This window comes from Carcharhinus amblyrhynchos, chromosome 4, assembly GCF_965287045.1.
Source record: "Carcharhinus amblyrhynchos chromosome 4, sCarAmb.v2.hapA, whole genome shotgun sequence".
NCBI lineage: Eukaryota > Metazoa > Chordata > Chondrichthyes > Carcharhiniformes > Carcharhinidae > Carcharhinus > Carcharhinus amblyrhynchos.
In genome coordinates this window covers 109,487,516-109,515,446 of record NC_137327.1, presented here as the reverse complement: position 1 = coordinate 109,515,446, position 27,931 = coordinate 109,487,516, and the positions used below count along the sequence as shown (strand labels likewise).

The window sequence follows — 27,931 nt, the reverse complement described above, 5'->3', positions numbered from 1 at the left end:
AGAATTCCAGTGTGATGTTTGGAGGAAAATAAAATAGTAAATTATGTTATTAGCATATAAAGATTGCTACAGAACTAGGAAGCTTCAATAATAGAAGCATGTGCCAAATGATACAAGAGCAACAAACCCACTTGGATGACAATACAACTTTTCAGAGTGGATATGGGAGCTTGATCAGCATAAGATAGTGTCAAGTTAACCTAAATATAGGTGGTTTTGTTGCTTAGCAAAGGAACATTCAGCATGTTAAAGCAACAAAAATAGCAACTTTCTCCAATAATGAAAACCATACCCAGCTCAGAGTAAAAAAAGCAATAAAAGAAAAATGGGAGGGAAATATCCATATAAGCATTGTGAAAAGATGGAAATCTTCATGAACGTTTTTGTCAAGTTAATGAACAGGACAGTTAATTAATTTTTATTATTTATATACACATACATATAACAATTAAAGTTAAGTGCAGCTAGATTTTTGGCAATGAAATGAGAATGTCTCAGTTTTAAGAAAATAACCTGAAGATTACTTAATAATTAAGGAAGAAAATATGTATTGATGGAGTTAACCAAATAAATCACACTTTAATAAATCATTCTCACCTATAATTCATGTTTCTACTCCAATAAAATGGAGAAAAACATTGTAGGCTTGAATCTTTAAAACTTCTATCATATATTTCGGTTCTGACACACAAAACAAATTTTGATCTTTTAAGCTGAAATTGTCAGTTTGAGCAGCTTTAAACTAAATGTCAGTGTATATTTTAATTAGGTATTAATGTTCAAATACTACAACTGTGCATGGAAGTGAAGTTACATTTTATGACATCTTATAGCTTCAAATTTCTCAGTGTCAAACCCAAGCTTCAGAAATCATGTTGATGCCTTTCAGGGAAGGACTGATCACCTTGTAGAATGTCACAATACATTGTTTGACTGGTTAGATACCCGAGGCTGAAAAGGAAACTTTGAATAATATTCTGCTGCAAAATAAAACTCTAGCTTTTTATTTTAACTGAAACTTCAGTACATTTTTCAATTCTGTGCTGAGTCATATTAGTCAACAATTCTTCAAATGCTACGGTTAACTCAAGGCAATTCATTTTTGAATCACAAAGAATATTTTTAAAAGTAAATCAAAAACCTCAGTATTGATTATATCATGACCTTGAACTGTTCTGCTATACTTGCATAGCACCCATGTAAAATGCACAAACAGCTGGGATCCTCTTCCACAAATACAATCACCACTCATTCTAAAGAACATATACTCTGTCAACAGCCACATGCATGGATCTGCAATCTTTTGTAAGCTCGAAGCTAACAATTTGCCTTTGCAAGGACACGTTTCATCACAAAGAAATTGCCAAGATATTTCAAAAGTGTTATCTTGACGAAGGCAAACGGTTGATCCGACAAACTGCATGGCAATAAACAAACATTGCAGGCCTCTGGCTGGCAATTTTCGCTACAGGGAAGGAATGCTTTTGCAACATTTTTGACAGTAGCATCAATTTTGAATTCATAAGATAGCCAGCTTTGCACAGATCAAAAGTGATACCAATAAGCAGGTAAAGCAGAAGCTAGATTCAGCTGAAACCAAACTTCCCAAGTTAGTATGTAAAAATTCTGCAGAAGTGTGTTATTACTTTTGTCCTAATACAATAGCCTTCGCCTGCATTGTGTCTTAATTTTGAATTTTTGTTGTGTAGTTGTCTGCTTCTATGTTTCATCAAAGAGATGCTCTTATTTATGGCTTTTCTGTATCTGCAAAATCTTTGCAAATCCTGTTAATCAATTACAGCATAAGCATTTTAAACAAATAGTGATTGAAGTAGCATACCCATAAAATCAAAAAATGTCAGGAATGCTCGTGCTTCAAAAATTGCTCAATTTTTAAAGTGGTGCCAATACGAACAACTGTTAGAACACATTACATACTGTGTTTACAAACAAATCAGAAAAAAACTACAATGTTCATTCATTGCTGATCATATGTTAATTTAAACAGGTATCCATGAATTTTTTTTAAAAATGGATGAAATTCAGTTCATTAAATCAACCTCAGGCTTCCGACATTCCCACCGTTTTAGATTATTTACAGAAGACATTACATCAGATATTTACTGCATCATAAGCAGAATCTCGAGTCATATACCTGGGTAAGTAGCTCCAGAAAAATAAACAAAAAGAAACAGAAAATCAAAGTGAAACCTATATATGGTATGACTGTTCATGCTTATGGGAACTCCTGGTATCACTTCAAACTGATACCATGAGAAAGCTTTAAAAGTTTTTTTTTGCTCCAGCAAAACTACTCAACCATGGTCAGGAAATATTTTGATCTGCAGCTCTGCTGGCTTCAAGAGTATGTGTTTGAAGACTATAAGCAGGTAATTTTCCAATAGTATTCAAATTTGTTTTCAGATAATCGTACCTATAACATTGCATTGTTCTTCATGAACTTCGTATATTCAATTCAAAACGACTAAAATTGCATCAATGTGACAGGTTTAGGAACAATAAACTCAGTCACACAGGTTAATAAGCAGGTATTTTCAATAATCAGAACATTTTGTGTAAAACTCATCCAATTCTCTCAAATATTCCAGAATGATTTGTTTTGAATAACCATTATCTCTTCTATTAACCCGCAAAAATAACAAGTTAATAATCAAGTGAAATTACATTCTGCATACGTTGACGGGTGAACAGCTGTAATTGGCCAACAGAAGCTACTCCCGGCACAAAACACATCTCCCAAGATTTAAAGAGCACATGGATTACCCCAGGGCAGTGGATGCAGGAGGTACTAATGGTTTATAGTAATAAAAGCATCATGTTTCAGATTAGAGTATTTTGTGTGATGTGTTCCAAATCCTCACGAACAATTTATCCACAGTATAAGGCATTTTAAAATCACATTATTAAGCAGGAGCTTTAAGCAATGAAAAAGGGAATATTTAGGCAGCGATCATGGATTGCAGCTTAGCAAAAGCCAAAAGCAGATCATTCTAAACTTATTATATTTGACTGTTAGAGAAATGGCATTTACTGTGCTGTCTTAAAAATGGTAACTTTATTTTAAAAGAACCTTACAGATTTGGCAGTTGCGGAAATGTATTGAACAACCATTTCTCTCTTTGTCATCAAATCCTTTCCGCGGAGTGGAACCTTACGATCCTCATTCAAATTCATGTCTTCCTGTTGACAAACGATTAAAAAATATTAATTAAGCAATTTCTAGGTGAGAACTTTAGACCATTTTCATTAATGTAAGGGCATGACTATATCACTCCATAATCCTGGAACTTAGGTTGGTGTTTTTACCATCGCATTTCCTGTGACACTGCTGAGCAGAAAAGCCATCAGCCACTAATTAGCTGGCAGCTCTTGGTAGACAAGGCTTCCATCCTTGGAGTTTTGATTCAAGGGAAGGCCTATCACTGCCATCATCATTGTTGATTTGACTGTGGTTCAGCAGGCCATCCTAAAAAGAGGCAGCATGTGTCTCACACCAGCTGGTAAGACTTCTGACTCCTCAAAGATTTTGCCCATGGAGTTGAAACCATAACTCTGGACTTGACTTAACTGCTACCTGTAGTTGAGCTTCCTAAATTGTTGAACAGACCATTAGATGGTAAGCAATTCCATCTGGAAAGGCAACAGATTTTTTCACAAACTACTTTCTTTATAATTAGAGCTACAAATGCATCTTCTTAAATTGAAAGAGCCAGTATAACACTGATTTGTATAGCATGTTTCATGAAATGAAAATTCCAAGGGACTCGATAAGAGCACTACAAACAATATTGCAGCAATCCACTTTTGCTCTTAGAGCAGATGGACAATAGATTACTCTCAGAGGTAGATTTTAAGAAGTGTCATCAAAGAAGAGACAGGAGAGAGGTAAAGCGGTGTACAAAGCAAATTCCAAAATTTAGGGCCTAAGTAGCTGAAATCTTTGACATCAATGGTGGAGCAATTGAAATCAGGGAATTTCAAGGAGAGGAATTTTCCCAAAACGTTTCTAAGCGTCATAACAACAAGAAAACAAGAGATTTTCATGCTGGTCTTTTCGGCATGCACCGCATTGAAATCTTTCAATGGAGTGCACTGAAAAAGCCTCCATATGCTCCACACCATCATGGAGACTCCAAGCATGTGACTCACAAAGTGGCCACTGCACCGTTAGGTGGGAGGAGCACCACTGAAAAAATTAACAATGCACACAGTCAGTCACGCCTGGGATGGTCCCCGAACAGCCCAAGGATTTCTGATGCAGCTATCATGCACTCTCCCTGGATGTCATGCACATGATGTTCAGAAGGTTGTTGCAGACAATGACATTGAGGGAGTAGATTCCCTTCCTGTTGACGAAGAGCACCACTTGATTGCGTCGAAATGGTCCACACTGTCATGTAGGCTCCAAGCATGTGACTCATCCAAAATGGCCACAGCTATGCACTGTTAGGTGGGGGAGCTCCACTAAAAAAAATTAATGATGCACACAGTCAGTCATGCCTAGGATGGTCCTCGAAGAGCCCAAGGATTTGAGCTGTGCCAGATGCACACTCCCTGGCTGCCGTGCATAATCTGACATTATGGGAGTAGATTCCCTTCCTGTAAATGAAGGGCACCACTTGATCGTATGAGGACTGTATAGCTACATGTGTGCCGTTTATAGCCCCCTGCACAAGGCATCTCAGCAATGACTGAAGCCTGCAGTCCAGGCTTCCTTTTGGGCTTAGGTCAAAGTTAATATAGTGCTTGTCCAGGCATACAAGGTATCTACCACTTCATGAATGCACTTGTGCACAGAGGACTGGCAGATGCCATAGAGGTCAACACTGGGAGCCTGAAAGGGCCCATGACATAGAAGTCAACCTCATTAGCCACTCCTCAGGGTGGTTCAAAAGAATGCATGCAACACGAGCCTCCAAGCCAGTGGAAACCCCTGAGATGAGGCCCCCCTCAGAAACTACCGCAACAAAGCAAGCCCCAGCACACCCTGTACCACGGCAGTGGTTGAGACATTCACCTGCATCCTGGGGATTGGTATTCAGTGGTACTCACCTCCTAGTTCTTCTTCCCTACTGCTGTGCCTGAACCACACTTTTATAGAGAAGCAGTGATTTGCACCAAATGACATCATGGCAGAGACATGGGAGGCACTGGGGAGGGAGAATGTGCCAACTTCACTAATGATACTGAAATCCATTCAAATTCATGCTAATAAGCTTTGCATCCATTCTCAAACAGAAACAGCAATAATCAAAGTGCAAAAACAGAACAGCAATAATGGGGGATTTTACCCTCCATATTGATTGGTTGACTCAAGTCGGATGCGGTAGTCTTGAGGAAGAGTTCTTAGAATGCTGTTGGGATAGTTTCCTCGAATAGTATGTTACGGAACCCACAAGGGAGTGAGTTATCTTGGATCTGGTCCTGTGTAATGAGACAGGTAAAATTAAAGATCTTCTTGTGAGGTATCCTCTTGGAATGAGTATCACAATATGGTTGTATTTCAAATACAGATGGAGGGTGAGAAAGTAGGATCCCAAACCAGTGCCCTTTGCTTGAACAGAGGGGAATACGATAGGATGAGGGCGGAATTGGCTAACAGACTGGGAGCGCAGGTTAGTTGGTAGGACAGCTGAGGAACAATGGAGGATTTTTAAGGAGATTTTTCTCAGTACTCAGCAAAAATATATTCTGGTGATGAAGAAGGAACGTAAGAAAAGGGATAACCAGCCGTGGATAACTAAGGAAATAAAGCAGAGTATTAAATTAAAAACTGATGCGTACAGACTGGCCAAAACTAGTGGGGAAATTAGAAGATTGGGAAAGCTTTAAAAAGCAAGAACTACTAAGAAAGCGATAAAGAAAGACAGATTATGAAACTAAACTAGTACAAAATATAAAAACTGATAGTAAAAGTTTTTACAAATATATAAAAAGGAAAAGAATGGCTGAAGTAAATGTTGGACCCTTAGAAGATGGAAAGGGGGGGTTTAATAATGGGAAACGAGGAAACGGCCGAGGCCTTAAACAAGTTTTTTGTGTCAGTCTTCATGGTACAGGACACAAACAGCTTGCCAAAAATTGACGGTCGTGTGACTGTAGGAGGTGAGGTTGTTAAAATGATTACTATAACTAAAGAGGTAGTGCTTCGTAGGCTAATGGGACTAAAAGGGAGACAAGTCCCCGGACCCGGATGGAATGCATCCCAGGATACTAAAAGAAATGGCAGAAGTAATAGCAGATGCGTTAGTGGTAATTTATCAAAATTCACTGGACTCTGGGGAGGTGCCAGCTGATCGGAAAACAGCTAATGTGACACCACTGTTTAAAAAAGGAAGTAGACAAAAGGTGGGTGACTACAGGCCGGTTAGCTTATCGTCTGTAGTTGGGAAAATGCTGGAATCCATCATTAAAGAAGAAGTAGCAAGACACCTGGAAAAGAATGGTTCAATCAAGCAGACACAGCATGGACTCATGAAGGGAAAGTCGAGTTTGACGCATTTACTGGATTTTTATGAAGTAACAAGTGCGGTTGACAGAGGGGGACCGGTGGATGTTCGATAAGGTGCCTCACAAAAGGTTGCTGCAAAAGATTAAGGTGCATGGAGTTGGGGGTAAAGTGTTAGCGTGGATTGAGGATTGGCTATCTAACAGGAAGCAGAGAATTAGAGTAAATGGGTGCTTTTGGGCAAATGGAATTTAATGTTGGCAAATGTGAGGTTGTCCACTTTAGAACATAGAACATAACAGCGCAGAACAGGCCCTTCAGCCCACGATGTTGCGCCGACCAGTTAAAAAACAATGACCCTCTAACCTAAACCAATCCTTTTTCATCCATAAACCTATCCACGGATCTCTTAAACGCCCCCAAACTAGACACATTTACAACAGCAGCAGGCTGGGCATTCCAATCCCTCACCACCCTCTGGGTAAAGAACCTAACCCTGACATCCGTCCTATAACTATCCCCCTTAATTTAAAGCCATGCCCCCTCGTGCTAGCTTTCTCCATCCGAGGAGAAAGGCTATCACTGTCCACCCTATCTAAACCTCTAATCATCTTATATGTTTCAATAAGATCCCCTCTTAGCCGCCTTCTTTCTCGCGAAAACAACCCCAAATCCCTCAGTCTCTCCTCATAGGACCTCCCCTCCATACCAGGCAACATCCTGGTAAACCTCCTCTGCACCCTCTCCAAAGCCTCCACATCCTTCCTGTAATGTGGGGACCAGAACTGCACACAGAACTCCAAGTGCGGCCGCACCAGAGTTGTGTACAGTTGCAACATGACGCTGCGACTCCTAAATTCAATCCCCCTACCAATAAACGCCAAGACACCGTATGCCTTCTTAACAACCTTATCTACTTGATTCCCAACTTTCAGGGATCTACGTACACATACACCTAGATCCCTCTGTTCATCCACACTATTCAAAGTCCTCCCGTTAGCCCTATACTCAACACATCTATTATTCCTACCAAAGTGAATTACCTCACACTTCTCCGCATTAAACTCCATCCGCCACCTCTCGGCCCAGCTCTGCAACCTAAGTCTCCCTGCAAACTATGACACCCTTCCTCACAATCTACCACACCTCCGACTTTGGTGTCATCAGCAAATTTACTAATCCACCCAACTATACCCTCATCCAGATCATTAATAAAAATTACAAACAGCAGTGGCCCCAAAACAGATCCCTGAGGCACACCACTCGTAACTGAACTCCATGACAAATATTTACCATCAACCACCACCCTCTGTCTCCTATCCGCCAGCCAATTCCTGATCCAATTTCCTAGATTACCCTCAATCCCATACATCTGCATTTTCTGCAGAAGCCTACCATGGTGAACCTTATCAAATGCCTTACTGAAATCCATATATACCACGTCAACTGCCTTACCCCCATCCACCTCTTTGGTCACTTTCTCAAAAAACTCAATAAGGTTAGTAAGGCACGACCTACCCGCTACAAAACCATGCTGACTATCTCCAATCAATTCATTACTCTCCAAATAATTATAAATCCTATCCCTAATAATTTTTTCTAAAACCTTGCCCACAACAGAAGTAAGACTCACCGGTCTATAATTCCCGGGGAAGTCTCTGTTCCCCTTCTTAAACAATGGGACAACATTCGCTATCCTCCAATCTTCCGGTACTATACCCAAGACCAACGACGAGCTGAAGATCAGAGCCAGAGGCTCTGTAATCACCTCTTTTGCCTCCCAGAGAATCCTAGGGTAAATCCCATCCGGACCAGGGGACTTATCTATTTTCAAACCCTCAAGAATATCCAGCACATCCCCCTTATCAACTGCAATACTGTCTAGTTTACACCCCTGCAACCCAGTGTTCTCCTCAGCTACATTCATGTCCCCCTGCGTGAACACCGAAGAGAAATACTGGTTCAATGCCTCTCCAATCTCTTCCGGTTCCACACACAACTTCCCTCTGCTGTCTGTAACTGGCCCTAATCTTGCCCTAACCAACCTTCTGTTCTTAACATACCTATAGAACGCCTTAGGATTCTCCTTGATCCTATCAGCCAAAGTCTTCTCATGTCCTCTTTGGTAGGAATAATGGTAGGAAGGACTATTACTTACGTGGCGAAAAACTGCAGCATGTGACGGTGCAGAGGGACCTCGGGGTCCTTGTGCATGAGTCGCAAAAACCCAGCCTGCAAGTGCAGCAGGTGGTCAGGAAGGCGAATAGGATGCTGGCCTTCATAGCGAGGGGGATTGAATATAAGAGTAGGGAGGTCTTGCTGCAGCTGTATAGGGCACTGGTAAGGCCGCAGCTGGAGTACTGTGTGCAGTTTTGGTCACCGCACTTACGCAAGGATATTTTGGCCTTGGAGGGAGCGCAGAGGAGGTTTACTAGGCTGATACCAGAGTTGAGCTATGAGGAGAGGCTGAAAAAACTAGGCTTGTACTCGTTAGAATTTAAAAGAATGAGGGGAGATCTCATTGAGACGTATAAGATGTTGAATGGGATGGATAGGATAGAGGTGGAGAGGCTCTTCCCACTCAAAGGACAGTAGGACTAGAGGGCACAGCCTCAGGATAAAGGGGGGGCGGTTTAGAACGGAGTTGAGGAGGAACTTCTTCACTCAAAGGGTGGTGAATCTCTGGAATTCTCTGCCCGTTGAAGTGGTGGAGGCTGCCTCGCTCAATATTTTGAAGACGCGGGTTGATAGGTTTTTGATAGGCAGGGGGATTAAGGATTATGGGGAGAGGGCGGGAATGTGGAACTGAGCCACGACAGATCAGCCATGATCTTATTGAATGGCGGGGCAGACTCGAGGGGCTAGATGGCCTACTCCTGCTCCTATTTCTTATGTTCTTATGTTCTTATCCACTTTGGAAGGAATAATAGTAAAATGGACTATTATTTAGATGGTGAAAAATTACAACATGCTACTGTGCAAAGGGACCTGCATGAATCGCAAAAATTCAGTTTTCAGGTGCAGCAGATGATCAAGGCGGCAAATGGAATGTTGGCCTTTGTCACGAGGGGGATGGAGTATAAAAGCAGGGAGGTCTTGCTGCAATCGTACAAGGTACTGGTGAGGCCGCAACTAAAGTACTGTGTGCAATTTTGGTGCCCTTATTTGCGAAAGGATATACTGGCCTTGGAGGGAGTACAGAGAAGGTTCACCAGGATGATACTGGAGATGAAGGGGTTAGCTTATGAGGAGAGATTAACTAGGTTGGGCCTGTCCTCAGAGTTTAGAAGCTGAAGGGGGATCTTATAGAGACATATAAGATATTGAACGGGCTAGACAGGGTAGAGGTAGAGAGATTATTTCCACTTAGAAAGGAAACAAGAACTACAGGGCACAGCCTCAAAATAAGGGGGAGTCAATTTAGAACAGAGTTCCTGAGGAACAACTTCTCTCAGAGGGTAGTGAATCTTTGGAATTCTTTGCCCCATTGAAGCAGTGGAGGCTACCTCGTTAAATATGTTAACGTCACAGGTAGATAGATTTCTGATCAATAAGGGAATTAAGGGTTATGGGGAACAGGCAGGTAAGTGGAACTGAACCACTTTCAGATCAGCCATGATTTTATTGAATGGCGGGGCAGGCTCGAGGGGCTAGATGGCCTACTCCTGTTCCTATTTCTTACGTTATGTTCTAAGTGGAAAGCAATTCACAACATTAAAAAGGGGCTGGGAAGATCTACTCTTTACGTTGGGCATGAATCAAATTTTTAGCATCTCAAGCGATTTTCCAAGCTCACCACGCTGATTGACAGGAGTGGCATGGTACGCCACCACCACCTCCCCCCCCCCCCCCCCCCCCACCCTTTACAGAACTAGAGAGGTCTCAGAGATTATGGTGTTGAGGAAGATTACAGATAGCTCGAGGTTAGGCCATGGAGAGATTTTAAAACAAGGCCAAGAATGTTAAAATAAATACATTGTTTGAGTGGCCATCAATTAGAAATCACAAGGGTAATAACTTGAACCAAGTCCCATTCACCTAAGACACGGACAGCAGAATGAATCAGATTGAAACACACAAAATTTTGAGGGAGCTTGATAGGGTAGTTGCTGAGAGATTGTTTCCACTGGTCAGGGATTCTAAAACACAGGGGCACCATTTCAGGATGAGGGCATATCGTTTAGGACTAGGATGAGGAGAAATTACTTCACTCAAAGGGTTGTGAACTCTTGGAATTCTCTGCACCAGAGGGTTGTAGATGCTCCACTACTTAATACATTAAACGCTGGTTTAGACAGAGTTTTGGTCTTTCAGGGAATTAAAGAATATGGAGAGCAAAGAGAGAAGTTGTTGAAGTCAATGATCAGCCATAATCGTATTGAATGGTGAAGCAGGCTTGATGGATCATATGGTCTATTCCTATTCCTATTTATTTCATTCTTGCAAAAGCGCAAGCTCACCTTGGGGTCAAAAACCTCACCAATATTGCAAGCTGACCAGTGTAGCCTCAGAACAGGAAGGAATCATTAGCTAGGTTTGATGCAGGAACCAAAAGCAATGGCTCCAGTGTATCCACAGGATGTGAGGCTCCTGGAGATGAGCTTCTACAGAGCTTGAGGGGAGATAGGAACAAAACTCGACAAAGATGCAGAGTTTGAGCAAGGGCAGCAGGGAGCATGAGAAGAGGTTTGGCTAGTGGGAGAGAGAAATGAGACAGTTACAGCTGATCAGATGGTTTTGATCTTCGTGACAATGAAATGAACTCTTTGCACTGTTCAAGCTAAGGATTAGAAAACAGGAGAGGAATTCAAGATGATTCACAGTAGGTAAAAGAAGCTAAGGCTTTGACACTGAACTCTGAGAACCCAAATTGCTGCCAAATAGTGTTAGTTCAAACAAAATTAGTTTTGAAACAAATCCCCGACTCACCTGAGAAGGCAGCAATGGATTAAATGAAGTTTCAATGCCAATTTCTGAACGTACTAAAAATAATGCTGATTTGCAAAATTAGTGTGTATTAATGTGTGGATGGCATGGTGGCACAGTGGTTAGCAATGCTGCCTCACAGCTCCGGTTTCTTTCCACATTCCAAAGATGTGCAGGTTAAGTGAATTGGTCACGCTAAATTGCTGCTTAATGTCGGAAGATATATAGGTTAGTGGGGTTACGGGTTAAGCCTGGCTAAGAGTCAGTGCAGACTTAAGTGGGCCAAACAGCCTTCTGTGGCACTGTAGGGATTCTATTCTTTCAAAATTACCACATTCACTGCAACATGTATAACAGTACGTCATATTTAATATTCAAGATTTCTTCAAAAATGTCAAAAAAATCTGCCTTATAACTCAGAAATCTTTGCATGACAGCTAGATTGTAACCCTCTTGGCTATATAATAATTAGGCTGCAGAACCCAATAATAGTAGCCAAAAGACTGGATGTTTTAAAATATATTTGTATTTAGTAGCAAGAACCAACAATCATTTTTCATTAAAAGGATTTGTTTTGCAATGTAACATTGAACAAAGTGAGCTGCTACTTATTATAGAAACTCTTGCAAAAATGATGGCATAAACTTGGCGATGGCTAAGCAGAGCGAACAAAGCTTAACAAATCTTCAGATTCAAAATATTGCCTGCAAACAGACTTCTGTCATACAGAAAGTGTTCATTTTGACATCCCGAAAGGTATTATACATCATGTCTGGGCTCAGTGATGGCATTCTTACCTCGAGCCAGATGGTCATGTGTCTAGCCCACTCTGGAAGCTTATGCACATAAGTTCAGCTGACACTTCAGAAAAGAGGGAGTGTTGCAGTGTTGGGAGATGCTGATTTTCAGATGAGATGCTAAACATCTGTCAGCCATTTCAGATATATGCAAAGGATCAGCACTATTAGAAGAGCAGAGGATTTCACCAAGTATCCTAATATTTACCCTCAAAGTGAAATAAAAAATGTCATTTGGTCAATTGGCTCACTGCTGCCTGTCAAATCTTCCTGTGTACAAAATGGCTGTCAAATTTCAAAACTTACGTTGCTTCAGAGAAAAAATGGCCATGAAGCACTGTGGGTGTACCAATATCAAAGTCTTTTTTTCCCATTTAAAACTCCAAAAGGAAGCTAATTTGCTTATTTAGAGTGCTCAAAAATGGACAGTGTGCAGGACAGTAAAAAAAAAGCAGGATAGGAGTTGAAACCTAGACAAATAGCAAGGTTTTTAAGAAGACCTCTAAGCAGAGAAGGTCTCAAACAATAGAATTTCAGAAAAAAGTTACAATCAACATTGACACAATAGCAGCGGACAAGGACAAACTGGTCTCGTTGAAAATAAAAGGCTATTTCTACAGAGATACAACAAGAGGTTGTGAAAGCTACAGGTCGCAAGGGCAGAGAGAGGTTTGAAAATGATGCAAAATAATTTAAGACTGAAGAATTAAAAATTAGCCAGAACAAAAATGACAGAATGCCATAATTTTATACATTGAGGAAAACAGCCCACAGCATTTTGAATGTAATATGTTTAGACCAGCGAGAAATCCAAAAGGTCAAGAATGAGCTGAAAGGCTTGAAATGTGAAATCAACGGAGAAAAAAGGAGAGTGGAATTGGGTATCATTGCAAAGGTTGAGGGAAAGCAGCTTTAGTAATGAGCAGCATGCAAGGAAGGAAATTCAGCGCAGAACAAACAGACACACCAACGTGGCAAATCTCGAGGCAAACATAAGCACTCCGATCGCTGATAATTAAATCGCAGATAATTAAATCGCACTTGGCATGAACTGTTTAATAAAAGAGTCCCCATTTAAAATATCTAAGAACTGCTGAATTAAACCAAGGAACAGTCTCAGTGAATCATTGAAACCAAACACGATGACAATGATGATGTTCGAGCATGCAGTATTAGTTCCTCCAAGACCCATGTCCAAGCTGATGTGGCAATATTGTGGAATATGCAATTTAATCGAGCAAAAGAGAAGTCCCTACAAGATAGAAGCAGGGAAACTGTATATCCTCCTGCAATCTGAGCTCAAGATAATCATGGATGAATTATGAAGCATGGAGTCAGAGAAAAGACATATGTAAGTATCATTTTGCCTTCAGTCAAATGACTTCACCAAATATATACAAGACAGCAGTTCCATAGCTCTTTGGTTGACATTTTATCTTAATGAATATATTGTTTGTGCAATAAAGGACCAAAATGAAATTCGAAGCATTCTTTAAATCTAGATTTATGAAATAGATCAATAAGAATATCATGAAAGGTTAGTCAATTACTTTGAAAAGGCTGGACTTTATTTCTTAGGAAAAAAATACTTTGTAAAAAATTACTAAAAACATTTTTTGACCCTGTTATTTTGAAAGGGGTCAAAGATTTAATGCTGTAATTTGAATGAGATTATTTATAGGCTTATATATTTGTTATAAATTTTACTCCCTTCTTTAAGTTACAAAGCTATTGCATCGAGTGGACAAGGATAACTCATAATCTATCTCCTTGCTTGCTCCAAAAGCCAATTCAAATTGAATTCAATTGACGGTCCCTATAAGACATACAAGATCTAAGCTGACAAGAAAATGCACTGTGCCTGATCGGACACTTGATCTTAGCCAAAAGGCCGGTTGTAATAAAACTGCTGACATTTTTTGACATTGCTGTCATTTCAAAAAGATTCAAAGATATGTTGTCGTAATTTGATTTGATTTTTTACTGGCACATGTATTAGCATACCGTGAAAATTATTGTTTCTTGCACGCTATACAGACTAAGCATACCATTCATAGAGAAGAAAAAGGGAGTGCAGAATGTAGTGTTACAGTCATTGATAGGGTGTAGAGAAAGATCAACTTAATGCGAGGTAGATCCATTCAAACGTCTGATGACAGCAGAGAAGCAGCTGTTCTTGAGGCATTTGATTCCTGTCGTCAGACTTTTGTATCTTTTTCCCAACGTAAGAAGGTGAAAGACAGCATGTCTGGATGCATGGAGTCCTTAGGCTGCTCTTCCGAGGCAGCAGGAAGTGTAGACAGAGTCAATGGATGAGAAGCTGGTTTGTGTGATGGACTGGGCTTCGTTCAAGATCCTTTTGTTTTTGTGGTCTTGGACAGAGCAGGAGCCATACCAAGCTACAATATAACCAGAAAGACTGCTTTCTATAATGCATTTTGTAAACGTTGGTGAGAGTCATAGCCGACATGCCAAATTTCTTTAGCCTCCTTAGAAAGTAAAGGCATTGGTGGTGGTTGCGGGCTTTTTTTAGCTATAGCACAGAGGCCTAGTGGGCTTTCCTAACTACAGCATCAGCATGGAGGGACCAAGACAGGTTGTTGGTGAACGTGACACTTAGAAACTTGAAGCTCGCAACCATTTCCATTTTGTCTCCATTGATGTCGACAGGGGCATGTCCTCCACTACTCTTCCTAAGTCAATGACTATCTCCTTCATTTTGTTAACACTGAGGGAGAGATTATTGTGGTCACACCAGTTTCATCTCAAGGCCATTTGTAGTGGTATATATTTTGTCCAGCACGGTCTTCATGACCACATGGAGTGGGATGTAAACTGCTATATAATTTGAATGAGATTATTTAAATGCTGATTGATACTGTAATCCAAGCTGGGCATGAGAGCGCCTTTACAGAAACCTGGGGACTACTTAGAATGACATTAGCAACAAATTAATCAACTCTCATACTTATATCAACGTAACTCATGTTGAACATGTGCCACCTGCAGATAAGATAATGCAAAATAAAAAGCATCTATTAATTATCTGCCAGTTCCACGAGTGACCATCTACAATATTGGACATTTCACTGGTGAAATTTTGCAAATTCAAAGCTACCTGTATATGTCAAATAATTTTCTGAAATAAATCCTTTATATATTTCTGTTTTCTAGAAATATCATGGGACAATTGCAATTCTGTATCGAGAAGTTCAGAATATACATAAGGCTTTTAATCCCTATTTCTAGATACGCTTTAGCATTGTGCAGAATAACTCAGAGGGACCCTGATTTGGATCAGGGTGGATTTTGACTTTGCTGGGTACACACAAACACAGGAAGTGAAAGGGAAAGAGGGCAATATTGACAAAAATTGAGACAGAAGAATGGTTTGAAAATAGAGCAGAGCAAGAGGCAACTGGATAGATGCTGGAGCCCAAACAATATTTAATCACAGAATCTCACGTGCAGAAGGAGGCCATTCGGCCCATCACGCCTGCGCTGAAAACAATCCCACCCAGGCTCTATTTGGTGTAACCCCACACATTTACCCTGCTAATTCCCCTAACACGAAGGGGCAATTTAGCATGGCTAATCAATCTAACCCACATATCTTTGGACTATGGGAGGAAACCCACACAGACACAGGGAGAACATGCAAACTCCACACAGTCACCCAAGGCCAGAACTGAACCCTGGCGTAGTGAGGTAGCAGTGCTAACCACTGTGCTAACCCTTGCATCTTCTTTTTACTGAAGACGCAAAAGATGCCAGGGAACTCTGCTAACTGTTGGGTAGACCCAGGAGCATTGTTTTCTGAAGGAAGAAAGTATGAAATAAGGACTGACAGCCATGCAACAGTGACCTGCCTGAGAGCAGGTACTCTCATTACTTCCCTGCCTTTTGCAGTCTTCTGCTTTCCTCTCAGTTGCTTATCAAAGCCTCGCATTTTCAAGTTCTTCAACTTCATCACTCTTTCTCCCTCTTGATCTACATCCATCTAACCTCCTCTATCACCTTCTTCAGCAAATTTTCCTGTCTTGTAATGTGGCCAAACTTTGTTCCCGTTTCTTAATGATGTTTACGAATGATCTTTCGTCTTCCACTGCCCTAAGAACTTCTTAATTGCTTGTGCTTTCTCCAATTGGTCCACTCCATCCTTTTCCGGACCCACATTTCACAACTTCGTCTTTGAATATCCATTTTTCTCAAGTTTTACATTTCAGATCCATACAACATGAAACTTCAAATCACAGTCTGACTAATTCTTTCCTTATGAGCTGAACTCATTACTATATTGAGAATTCTTTATTTCGGAGAATGCATTTTTTGCCATTGTTATTCTAAGGCTGAAGCATCAGCAAAGTAGTAGATGTAAGAATAGAGGGCAGAAAGAGAATAGTATCAGGAGAGTAAATAAGTAAATGTTCTTTTTAATTAAAAATATTTTCCAAATAGACCTGATGATAGGCTATGAAAGTTTAAGTTTAAAGTTAAAAATTTATTTATTAGTGTCACAAATTAGGCTTATATTACTGCAATGAAGCTACTGTGAAAATCCCCTAGTCACCACACAATGGCACCTGTTCGGGTACAGTGGAGAGAGAATTTAGTATGGTCAATACACTGAACCTTTCGGACTGTGGGAGGAAACCGGAGCACCCAGAGGAAACCCAGAGACACGGTGATGTAGGGGGTCTAATTAGGCTAATAAATACACAACCATAGATTTAGGAACACTAATACAACACTAATTTTAGAATGAATGACCCTGGGCTGTGGGAACGTAGGTCAGCCAGATTTGTTGCCATAGAAGACAGCTCTGTATAATTAACAAATATTTCTCATTTAAAACATGTACTCTGAATTTACAAGATGGATGAGTTTTGCTTTTGGTTACATTTTATGAAACTTCAGTCAGTGACAAAATATAGTAGGCCCTAATGGGAGGGGCAAGAAACAAGAGATCTACTGAAGGCAGTAATGCTATCAGCAGTGGTCAGGAACAAGATGGCTACCAATGTTAGCCTTATGAATAGGGTCATATAACTTTGAGAGATAAAGCAGGTGGTGAGCAGAAAATAAAGAATTTCTCAGGATCAGATGAGAGTCACATGGTTTCAATTCAGTGGGAATCATTCTCCAATTTCACTGTCCAGCATCACATATTGCTGAGCAACAGAAGGGAAGTAACATCCATAATTAATGACAAATGAAATCCCATGAGGTCAGGGAATGTATTGTTATTGGCTGGAGTTAATGACAGGATAGTTATTGACTCATTTGTTTTACTGGATAAGGCCCATCGGAAAGGTGAGCAATATGATTTTGGGAACATACAATTGCCTTCTCAGGGACATTGTACTTCAGACTGATATCCGGCTGCCTGCATTCTTTATCGAGTGCAAGGCTTCCTCATATCATTCTCGCATTCGATCATTTGGTTAAATAACATCACGTCTTCGAAAACCAATATACTGCACTGAGTACTAGTTTAAATCTGAGCAAACACATAGTCACGAGAAGAAACTCCCATCCACACATGATTAAAGCGTGCAACTCTACACTCAGTGACCAAGCTGGGAATAGAACCCAGGTCCCTGGCGCTGTGAAGCAACAGTGCTAACCACTGTGCCACCGTGCTGCTCCAAACTGGCACATCCAGAGGAAATCCACAGTGATATGGAGAGAACATTGCAGATTTTGCAGAGACACTGACCCAAACTGGAGAACTATGAGGCAGCAATGCTAACCACCATGCTGTCCCTGAAGAAAACACTACAGAGCAATGATGTGCAGGTTAAATGGACGGACAGTGTTAAATTGACCCTTAACGTCTCACGATGTGTGGTTAGGAGTTTAGTAGGGTAAATACATAGGGTTACAGGGATCGAGCCTGGGTAAGATGTACTGCTGGAGAGTCGGTCCATACTTGATGGGCCAAATTACCTCCTCCTGCACTGTAGGGATCCTATAATTCTATAAAACCCAAGTGAGCAGCATTATCTCATGGCTGAAAGCCCACATTGACAGTGCAACAAGCATTTGCTTGTATAAAAATTTCCATTCTAACTATTCATGTAGCAATTATATGGCCCAAGAGCAATGGAGAATCATAATATGGGCAGTGGTACCATATGAAATAATATGCAAATTTGTACAAACTTGAAAACAGCTACTTGGACCCATAATATAGCTTATGTTTCTGAAATACTCGTGTTTGAGCAGTCATATATACTTGCATGCTGAAAAATCATGTAGATAAACATGTACTCAACATTAAGCCAAAGATACCAAATAAATCAAGACAAAATATCAACTTTCAAAACCTTCCAATTAAATTCCAAGGGAAAGATAGCAACAAATACCCATGTTATATAAATGTTTAGTGCCCATCTTTAGCAGATATCTCGACAACCATTTGACATGCGGGAGATAATATAACTGAACACCATTTAAAACAATAATGCTGTCCCATTTTTAAATCATAGTGGTTAGTGCTGTGTTTGAATTAAATATATAATACTGTAGCAGAATTTGCCACTAGAGGGCATTCAGATTCAATATATTTCTCATTCAAGTTTCATAACATGGCACAACTAATTATAAACCAGAAGCTTAATTTCCAAATGCTACACTGCAAATTTATGCAATGCATCTGAGTGAAGTATAATGGGAACAGAAACTGCAGCTGTAAGTCAAAACATTGCCATCACTGAACCTTTTATGGCAAAATATCTTGTGGAAAGTTTGACTCGATAATTTTCCCCAAGTGAAGATGTGAATATTTCCACAATTTTTCTCTAACCCCTGTGACTGTAATACTACATTCTGCACTCTCTCCTTTCCTTCCTTATGTACGTATGCTTTGTCTGTACAGCACACAAGAAACAATTGTTTTCACTGTATACTAACACATGAAATAACAAATCAAATCAGTAAAGAACACAATAATTGTAAAACAATAATGTCTTACTTAAAACAGGAACTTACTTTGTTGGTTGGTTGGTTTGAATGTTATATCAAGGATGGAACAATTTATGAGCATCAGCAGAAGCCACAAGATTATATTGCAACTTAAAATCATTGTCAATTATTGTCAGCTCTCCACAAGCCTGTGAATATTCTTTCAAAGTAATAGGAGGCCAAATATTGAGAGGAATGCGAGACAGGTTGAGGGATATTGAAAAAAGTAGTCTTGTATTGTATCAAGACCCAGAAAGTATTCAGATTTGTGCTGGTAAATGCTAAGCAATGACCAGCTCAAACATGGCTTGCCTTACCATTTCTCTTTCATATTTAATGACATTACCATCATTGATTTTCTTTTAAATTCACAGGATGTGGGTATCGCTGGTTAGGGCCAGCATTGATTTCCCAACCCTCACTGCCCTTGAGAAGGATGTGATGAGCCATCTTCTTTAACTAATGCAATCCATGCGGTGTGGGTTTATTCTCAATGCTGTTGGGAAGGGATAACATTCTGGATAACTTAACACTGACCAGAAGTCTAACTGTGCCAGCTACCTAAAATCCTGTGGTTAGAAGTACAGGTCAGAAACATGAAATTCTAAGCAAGTAACTCACCCCCTGGTTTCATCCACAATGTTCAAGTCAGAAGCGCGATACTGTCCACTTGCCTGAATAACTGCAGCTCCATGAACACTCAACTCAACGAATCCAGGAAAAAGCAGCCCGCCTAATCTAGCAATCACCTTAAACATTCACTCACTCCACCACCAGTGTACCGTGGCAGCAGACTACCATTTACAAAATGCACTGCAGGAACTCACTAAGCTTCCCTCAACACCAGCATCTCCTAATTCCGTAACCTTTAACACCTGGAAGAATAATGTTACTGTCCAAACCTGCAAGATTCCCTCAGAGTTAAAAATCATCCTGATTTGGAGGTCAAAATCCTGGTATTCGTTCTCAACAGCACTGTGAGCTATTTACATCACAGACTGCAATGGTTCAAGGTAGCTAGCGGATCACCATCACCTTAAGGGATGTAAGGCCAAGAAACAAATGAACAGAATTAGACCATCTGGCCCATCAAGTCTGTTCTACCATTCAATATGATCATGACAGATCTGATACGATAATCCTCAATTCCACTTTTCCACCTTATACCCACAACTATTGATTTCCTTACTGATTAAAAACCTCTCCATCTCGGCCTTCAATATACTTAAATAATGCAGCTTCTGCAGCCCTCTACAATAAAGAAATTCACAGGTTCAATACCCTCAAGGGGAAAAACCCTTCCTCGTCTGTAGTAAATGGGTAACTCCTTACTCTGAAGTTATACTCTCTGGTCCTATACTCTCCCACAAGAATCAAACTCTCAGCATCTATCATGTCAAGCCCCCTAAGTCTCTTGTACATCTCAATAAAGTTGCTTCTCTTTCTTCAAAACTCTAATGAATACAGAGCCAACCTTCTTAACCTCTCCACAAGAAAATCCTTCCATACCCAGGATCAACCTGTGGACTGTCTTTTGCACTGCCTCCAGTGGCAATATATCTTTCCTTAGATAAGGCCAATTCGGGTTAAGTAATAAATGCTGGCCTTGCCAGCAAACCTCACATCTCATCATTAATGAGGACAAACAATGTTCTTAAGACCCAAAATAATGACGGACATATCAATATCTTAGCTCTCCAGCAATTTTTCTTTGTCACCATAGACTTAATGAGGTCATAGGCAGTATCTAATTTCTATCAGTACATATCTCAATGTTATCCACCCATTTGGTTTGGGATTTTGCACTAAATTGGATGGAGTTTCCATGTTCTGAAATATCTCACGCAGGTGCCATCTTAAATTTAGTTTTATGCATCTCCAAGTGGATTCTTCCAGGAATCTATCAACTTCATTACTTGCACACATTTATTTTCCCAAAATCACAACTTATTTTGCCTTAAGATTTTTTCTTAATTACTCCAAATCTGATCGCTTTTAAGTTGCTCTTTTTCAAAGTTTACCAGCTAAGATAAATTATATAAAGGCCACGATTCTCCCATTGCAAACTGCAGCTTTTCTATTGAGTCGTGGTGGGAAATGCGCATCTGCGGCCTTGGACAGGGATTTGCACATGCGCCAGGAACGCATGCGAATCTCCCAGAGCCAAGAAACAGTCGCCAGTCAGACCACACTGGAAATTGGTGGGAAGGCAGGCAAGTCATTTAAATCTGTTTTTAATCTGTTTAAAATATGCATATTAGTTTCAGGTTCCAACTGAATCTCCCAACCCACTCGGAGTAGTTCATTCCGGCGGGGTTCAGATTAGTTCCCCGTGTTCAGGGAATTAGAAGACCACCCCAGAACTCTCAAACACTGGTACAAATCGCCCTCCCCCACTGGTTTTTAAATGAGATTCACAACTGGGACCTCTTCAATGCACAGAGTGCGGAGATTCAGGTGAAAGGCTGACCTGTCAGAACAGTCAGCATTTAGAACAGTTCTCCCACCAATTCAGCACTTTTGGGAGAATCACAGTTAAATTTTCCTGCTTGAAGTATACCAGAGTTTGGCAGTTATAAAAACAGAATAGGATCTGGCAGAATTGCAGAGCTTAAATCCATAGGTTGTGGCATAGTTAATCCATCATATGCAGCTTCTGCTGCTTTCATGCAAGTAGCCTCGTGTTGTAGCATCACCAGGTTGACACTTCATTTTTAGGTGTGCCTGGTGCTGCTCCAGGCATGCCCCTCCTGGACTCTTGGAACCATGTTTCATTCCCCAGCTTGATGGTAATGGTAGAGAGTGGACAATTAAACAATTTGCTGGAGGAAGAGGCTTCATAAATATTCCCATCCTCAATGAAAGGGGAGTCCAATAAGGACAAAAATTTCTAACCATCTAAAGACAGAACAGTGGATGATACATCCTGAGAGCCCCAGCATCGCAGGTGTCAATCTTCAGCCAATTTAATTCACTCCATGTGATAGAACAAAGAACAACCCAGCATGGGAAACAGGCCCTTCGGCCCAACGAGCCCGTGCCGCCATTTCAAAGCATTTTCCTACACCTACCCTGCCCTGTGTGTATGTGAATGGTACCCCTAATGTAGCCAGATTCAGGGGAGAATAGTGTAGGGTCAATTTGGTACACCAATCAGCCTAAGAGCACATCTTTGGGGTATGGGAGGAAACCGGAGCACCCGGAGGAAACCCGCGCAACCACAGGGAGAATGCGCAAACTCCCACAGACACAGGCCCAAATCCATGTATCTGCACAGCGAGCAGTGATAATCACTGAGCTGTCGTGGTGCCCATCTGCTGGTCCAGGATTAAGCACACACAGCGACACGAAGTACTAGGCCACTCTCAAAACCTCCAAGAGCAGCCCACGCACGACCCACCGTGTGCATGCCCCTCGTTTGACAACAAGGTGGACCGACACCTGTGGATTAAAAGAGACAAAAACATTAACATGTAATACATTTCCAGTGTCGTCCCGAGGCTCTGACCCTTTTTAATACCGTCTACTATAACCCTCCATCCCTATTTCGCTCATGTGTCTAAGTAAACCTTAAACAAGTCCAACGTGCCTGCCTCCACCACCTTACTTGGTAGCACGTTCCATACCCCCACGACCCTCTGCGCGAAAAACCTTCCTCTAGTATCCAAATTATACTTCTCCCCCCTCACCCTTAGATCGTGACCTCTCGTAATAGTTGTCCCATGTAAGATATAAGAACTTGATGAAAGCACTGAATACGGCAAAAGGTATGTGTCCTGACAACACCCCAGCAACAGTACCGAAGAATTATGCTGCAGATCTAACCATGCTGTTAGCCAAACTCTTCCAATATAGTTGCCACACCGATACCTATCTAGCAACTGGAAAATCTTCCAGCTAAGTTTTGTCCACAAAACACAAGACAAATCCAACCCTGCCAATTGATTCCCCATCTGTCTACTCGCAAACATCAGCTAAGTGATGGAAGATGTAATCAATTGTGTTATTAAGCAGAATTTACTCAGTAATAACCTGCTCATTAACACTCAATTTGAGTTTCATCTGGGCCATTCAGCTCCTGATGTCATTACAATGCAAACATGGATAAAAGAGCAAAACTCAGGTGGAAAGATGAAAGTGAGTGCTTTAACATCAAGACAATAACTGACCAAATGTGACATCAAGGAGCCCCTGCAAAACTGGAGTCAATGGGAATTGGGGAAAAATTCTCCACTAGTTGGAGTCTTTCTTTTCAAATAAGAAACCTAATTTTTCAGCTGAACGCATAGCATTCCTTTCTTTCCACTGAACATTTTTACATTTAATTTGATTGATCCATTGATTCCTTCTGCTTCCCACTGCCTCAGTTAAATAGTCAACATAATTAAGGACCCCATGCACCTTGGACATATTCCACCTTCTTCTGTCGGGAAAAAGATGGAAAAAGTCAGATCAGGTAGCAACCAACTCAAGGACAGCTTGTTCCCTGACGCCATCAGACTTTTTGATGGACACACCATATATTAAGCTGATCTTTCCCTACCTATGACTATAACACTATATTCTGCACCCTCACCTCTCCTTTTCCTCTACGTATTTTATGAACTATGGACAATATGCTTTGTCTGCATAGCATACAAGAAGCAATACTTGTCACTGTATCACAATGTATGTAACAATAATAAATCAAATTAAATCAGCCTCAACTTTTGTGTTCATGTACAATAACATACAACCTTCTGACTCAGAGGTGCAAGTGCTACCACCGAGCTATAACTGACATTAAACATCAATAAATGACCAGATAATAAGCTCTTATATGCACGGTCACAGTGTAATCTAAATATTTTTCAAAGCAGGATTCACATTGACTTTCTCATTAAGGTAATTGGAGAGATGGATTTCACGCCCATTTCCAAATTAGACAGCTAACGAGCTGACAGTGGTATTAATATACCAGTCTCGAAGTACCACGGAATGGAAATGAACACAAGTTAGCATTTCATTCTGCACAATTACTGTACAAAGTTTGGTTACGTCAAGGTTGTTTTGGTTAAGTGAAGGTTGTTTTGGAGGAGAACAGGTAGACAGGAGGAATGTCAGCATTACATAGTTTTATTGCCTTCTTAGCAGAAAGCTGTTGCACATTAGTAGTGGCATGCAAACAGGCCAGGTCTCCTTTCTCTGTTACAGAAGTGTCAGGGTCCAAGCGAAGAGAGGATAGAAACATTAGCATAACCAAAGTCAAACTGAAATGTAACAGACCAGATTTTCATGTTATTCATGTTTAAATTGCATACCAAATTCTACATCTTCCTATGCATACCTGCATTTGCTAGAAGTTGCTGTCCAAGATGAACAGTCCTTCTGCACCCGAAGCAGTTATCTGGAAGCTACGACTTTCTCAGCAACAGCAGTGAAAGCAATTGTGGGATGTAGCAACTAGACTAGATTTCTCTCTTCCTTGAATTTTAGAATCATGTACTGAACTCAGAATCTATATTTGCTATTAACCTAAATTTCAAGATTATGGGAAGTCTTTCTCCAGGAATACTACTGCTATCCACCATAATTTCATGAGAAGGGCCATGGAAACTCCAGAAAAACAGTGTTAACAGCAGTTGTCCGAGTTCTTCGCCGTTCCACCAAATTCACAGCAGATAAGCAAATGAAATCAGGTAGCACATTCACTCCCTGGAGTAAAAACAACATACTGTGAATGCTGAAAGTCAGAAGTAAAAACAGGAAATGCTGGAAAAACTCAGCAGGTTTGGCAGCGTCTGTGAAGAGAGATACAGAGTTTATGTTTCAAGTCCATACAACTTCTTTAGAACCAGAGGCATCTTTGGCAAACCTATCCTGAACTTTCACCCCAATTCTGAGTTCTCACCTAACATCCTATTTTGCTCCCTCTGCTCCATCCGCTCTCAAACAGCATAAACTTCATCACATTTCTCCCTCTCTGACTCTGAAGAGTCACTGGTCTCAGAATGCTGATAAGCCTGCTAAGTTTTTCCAGATTTTCTATTTTTAGATATTTTATGCCGAGGACTGGCAAATGGACTTCAATACAGATAAATGTGAGGTGTTGCAGTTTGGGGGTCAAACCAAGGTACGACTTGTACAGTGAATGGTAGACCCGTGAGGGGTGTTAAGAAACAGAGACACTTCGGATTACAAGTACATCGTTTGTTGAAAGCAGCAGCACAGGGTGAAGAAAGCGTTTTGCACACTAGCCTTTATCAGTCAGTACATTGAATATAGGAGTTGGAGCATGATATAGTTGTATACATCATTGGTGAGGCCACACTTGGAGTATAGTGCGTAGTTTTGGTCACCCTATTATAGGAACGACATTGATAAACTGGAAAGAGCGCAAAGGAGATTTACAAAGAGGTTGCAAGGACAGATGGGCCTGAGTTATAGGGAGAGGGTGGCCAAGCTGGGACTTTATTCCTTGGAATATAGGAGAATAAGGAATGACCTTATTAAAGGTGTATAAAATCAGGAGGGGCATAAATATGATGATTGCACATAATCTTTTTCCCAGGGAAGGGGAAATTGAAAACTAGAGGTCATAGGTTTAAGGTGAGAGGGGAAGATTTAAAAGGGACCTGAGGGGCAACTTCTTCATGCAGAAGGTGGTGCATGTATGGAATAAGCTGCCAGAGAAAGTGGTTGAAGGAGGTACAACAGCAACATTTAAAAGCATTTGGATAAGCACATGAATGGGAAAGGATTAGAGGGATATGGGTCAAATGCGGGCAATGGGACAAGCTGGGAGGACACCATGGTCACTTGAATCATACCTGGAATGAAATATCTGCTTACATTAAAACGAAAATCAAATGTAATAGTTAGGATCTAGACTAACTTCACAAAATACCTTGAAATTTCTGATTTGGGCCTTAACATAGCAGGTTTGAGAAATAAAATGTACAGTACTAATACTCTAAAAATGACTCTTCTGGAGTAAGGTCCAGATACTTTACAGTTCACACCCTCTAAATTATGCCTGACTCTAACCAGTGGGAATGTATACAGAATTACAGCACCCACCATTTTAAATAATAATCAATTAAACACGATAACTCTAAGCAAGGCATTTAATTTTTGTTTAAATGACAAAAATGCTCCAGAAATTAAATTTGTGCCTTCTGCCATTAGGTTTGTGAAAACAACATTTCACATTTAACCTTGGGAGTTCTGAGAAGTTGCTGCATTTGTATACTAATTGTCCCTTAAAACTGCCCCAAGTTAAATCTAATAGTTAATAGTTCAGGTGCTCTACTAATGACACATTAACAATAGTTATCGATGAACAATACTAACCGAGAAAGTAAAGAACAAAGTGTGAAATTGCATTCTGGCATGTACTGAATGATTGCCGGGGATTTTAAAAATGACATTACATTTTTTCATTATTTTCTTACTTTTCCTTTCTGCCTCTTATTTCTCTCAATCCAATATTTTCTTCCCTCTTCATTTCTATTTTGTCACTGATTTGACATTAAGTTTATCCATGCTAATTTACACCTGCTTCTCCCTGGCCCTGCATTCAACTCTGAACACTTTGATAACAAAGACACCTACGTCAGACTCCTATTTAATGACTACAGCTCAGTCTTCAACACCGTTTATGCCTAAGAAAACCATCTCCAAACTCGGTGGCCTACGCCTTGGCTTCTCCCTGTGACTGGATCCTGAAAACTTCCTAACCCACAGACCACCAACAGTAAGGTTAAGCAATAACACCTCTTCCACGATCATCCTCAATATTGGTGGCAGACAAGGCTGTGTTTTCAGCCCTCTACTCTGCTCCTTACACATCTATAACTGCGTGGCCAAATTCCCCTCCAGCTTTTCAAGTTTGCTGATGACACCACCGTAGCGGGTCAGATCTCAAACAACGAGATGGAATACAGGAATGAGATGGAGAATCTGATGAACTGGTGCGACAACAATAAACTCTCCCTCAATATCAACAAAACAAAGGAGATTGTCAGACTTCAGCAAGAGTCATGAAGAACGTACCCCTGTCTACATCAATGGGGACAAAGTAGAAATGGTGGAAAGCTTCAAGTTTTTAGGTGTCCAGATCACCAACAACCTGTCCAGGTCTCTCCATGCTGACACTATGGTTAAGACAGCCCATCAACGCCTCTACTTTCTCAGAAGATTAAGGAAATTTGGCATGTCTGCTATGACGCTCATCAACTTTTACAGATGTACCATAGAAACTATTCTTTCTGGTTGTATCACAGCTTTGAATGGCTCCTTCTCCACAAAAAACTACAAAAGGATGTGAATGTAGCCCAATCCATCACACAAACCAGTCTCCCAACCATTGACTGTCTACACGTCCTGCTGGCTCCGCAAAGTAGCCAGCATAATTAATGACCCCATGCACCCTGGGCATAGTCTCTTCCATCATCTTTCATCGGGAAAACATACAAAAGTCTGAGGTCATGTATCAACAGACTCGAGAACAGCTTCTTCCCTCCTGCCATAAAACTTTTGAATGGACCTACCTCACATTAAGTTGATCTCTCTCTACACCTTAGCTACAACCGTAACACTACATTCTGCACCCTCTCATTTCCTTCTCTATGTAAAGCATGCTACGTCTGTACAACATGCAAGAAACAATACTTTTCACTGTATACTAATACATGTGACAATAGTAAATAAAATCAAGTCAGTCCAACCTAATCATTTCTCGATTCTTAAATCTCTGCAATTATACACCATTCGCTATGCTCTTCATCATGGT

At 40.6% G+C, this 27,931-nt stretch overlaps 1 protein-coding gene across 4 annotated transcripts in view; it reads right to left on the bottom strand.

Annotated features, from left to right (window-relative positions):
- The window catches only part of diaph2 (diaphanous-related formin 2), an 814,006-nt gene that overhangs the window by 685,563 nt on the left and 100,512 nt on the right, over window positions 1-27,931 (bottom strand). For all 4 annotated transcript variants that reach the window (XM_080187721.1, XM_080187724.1, XM_080187722.1 and 1 more), the window contains one exon: window positions 3,097-3,201. In XM_080187721.1, the coding sequence (XP_080043847.1) occupies window positions 3,097-3,201 (105 nt within the window). The remainder of the gene's footprint in view (window positions 1-3,096; window positions 3,202-27,931) is intronic.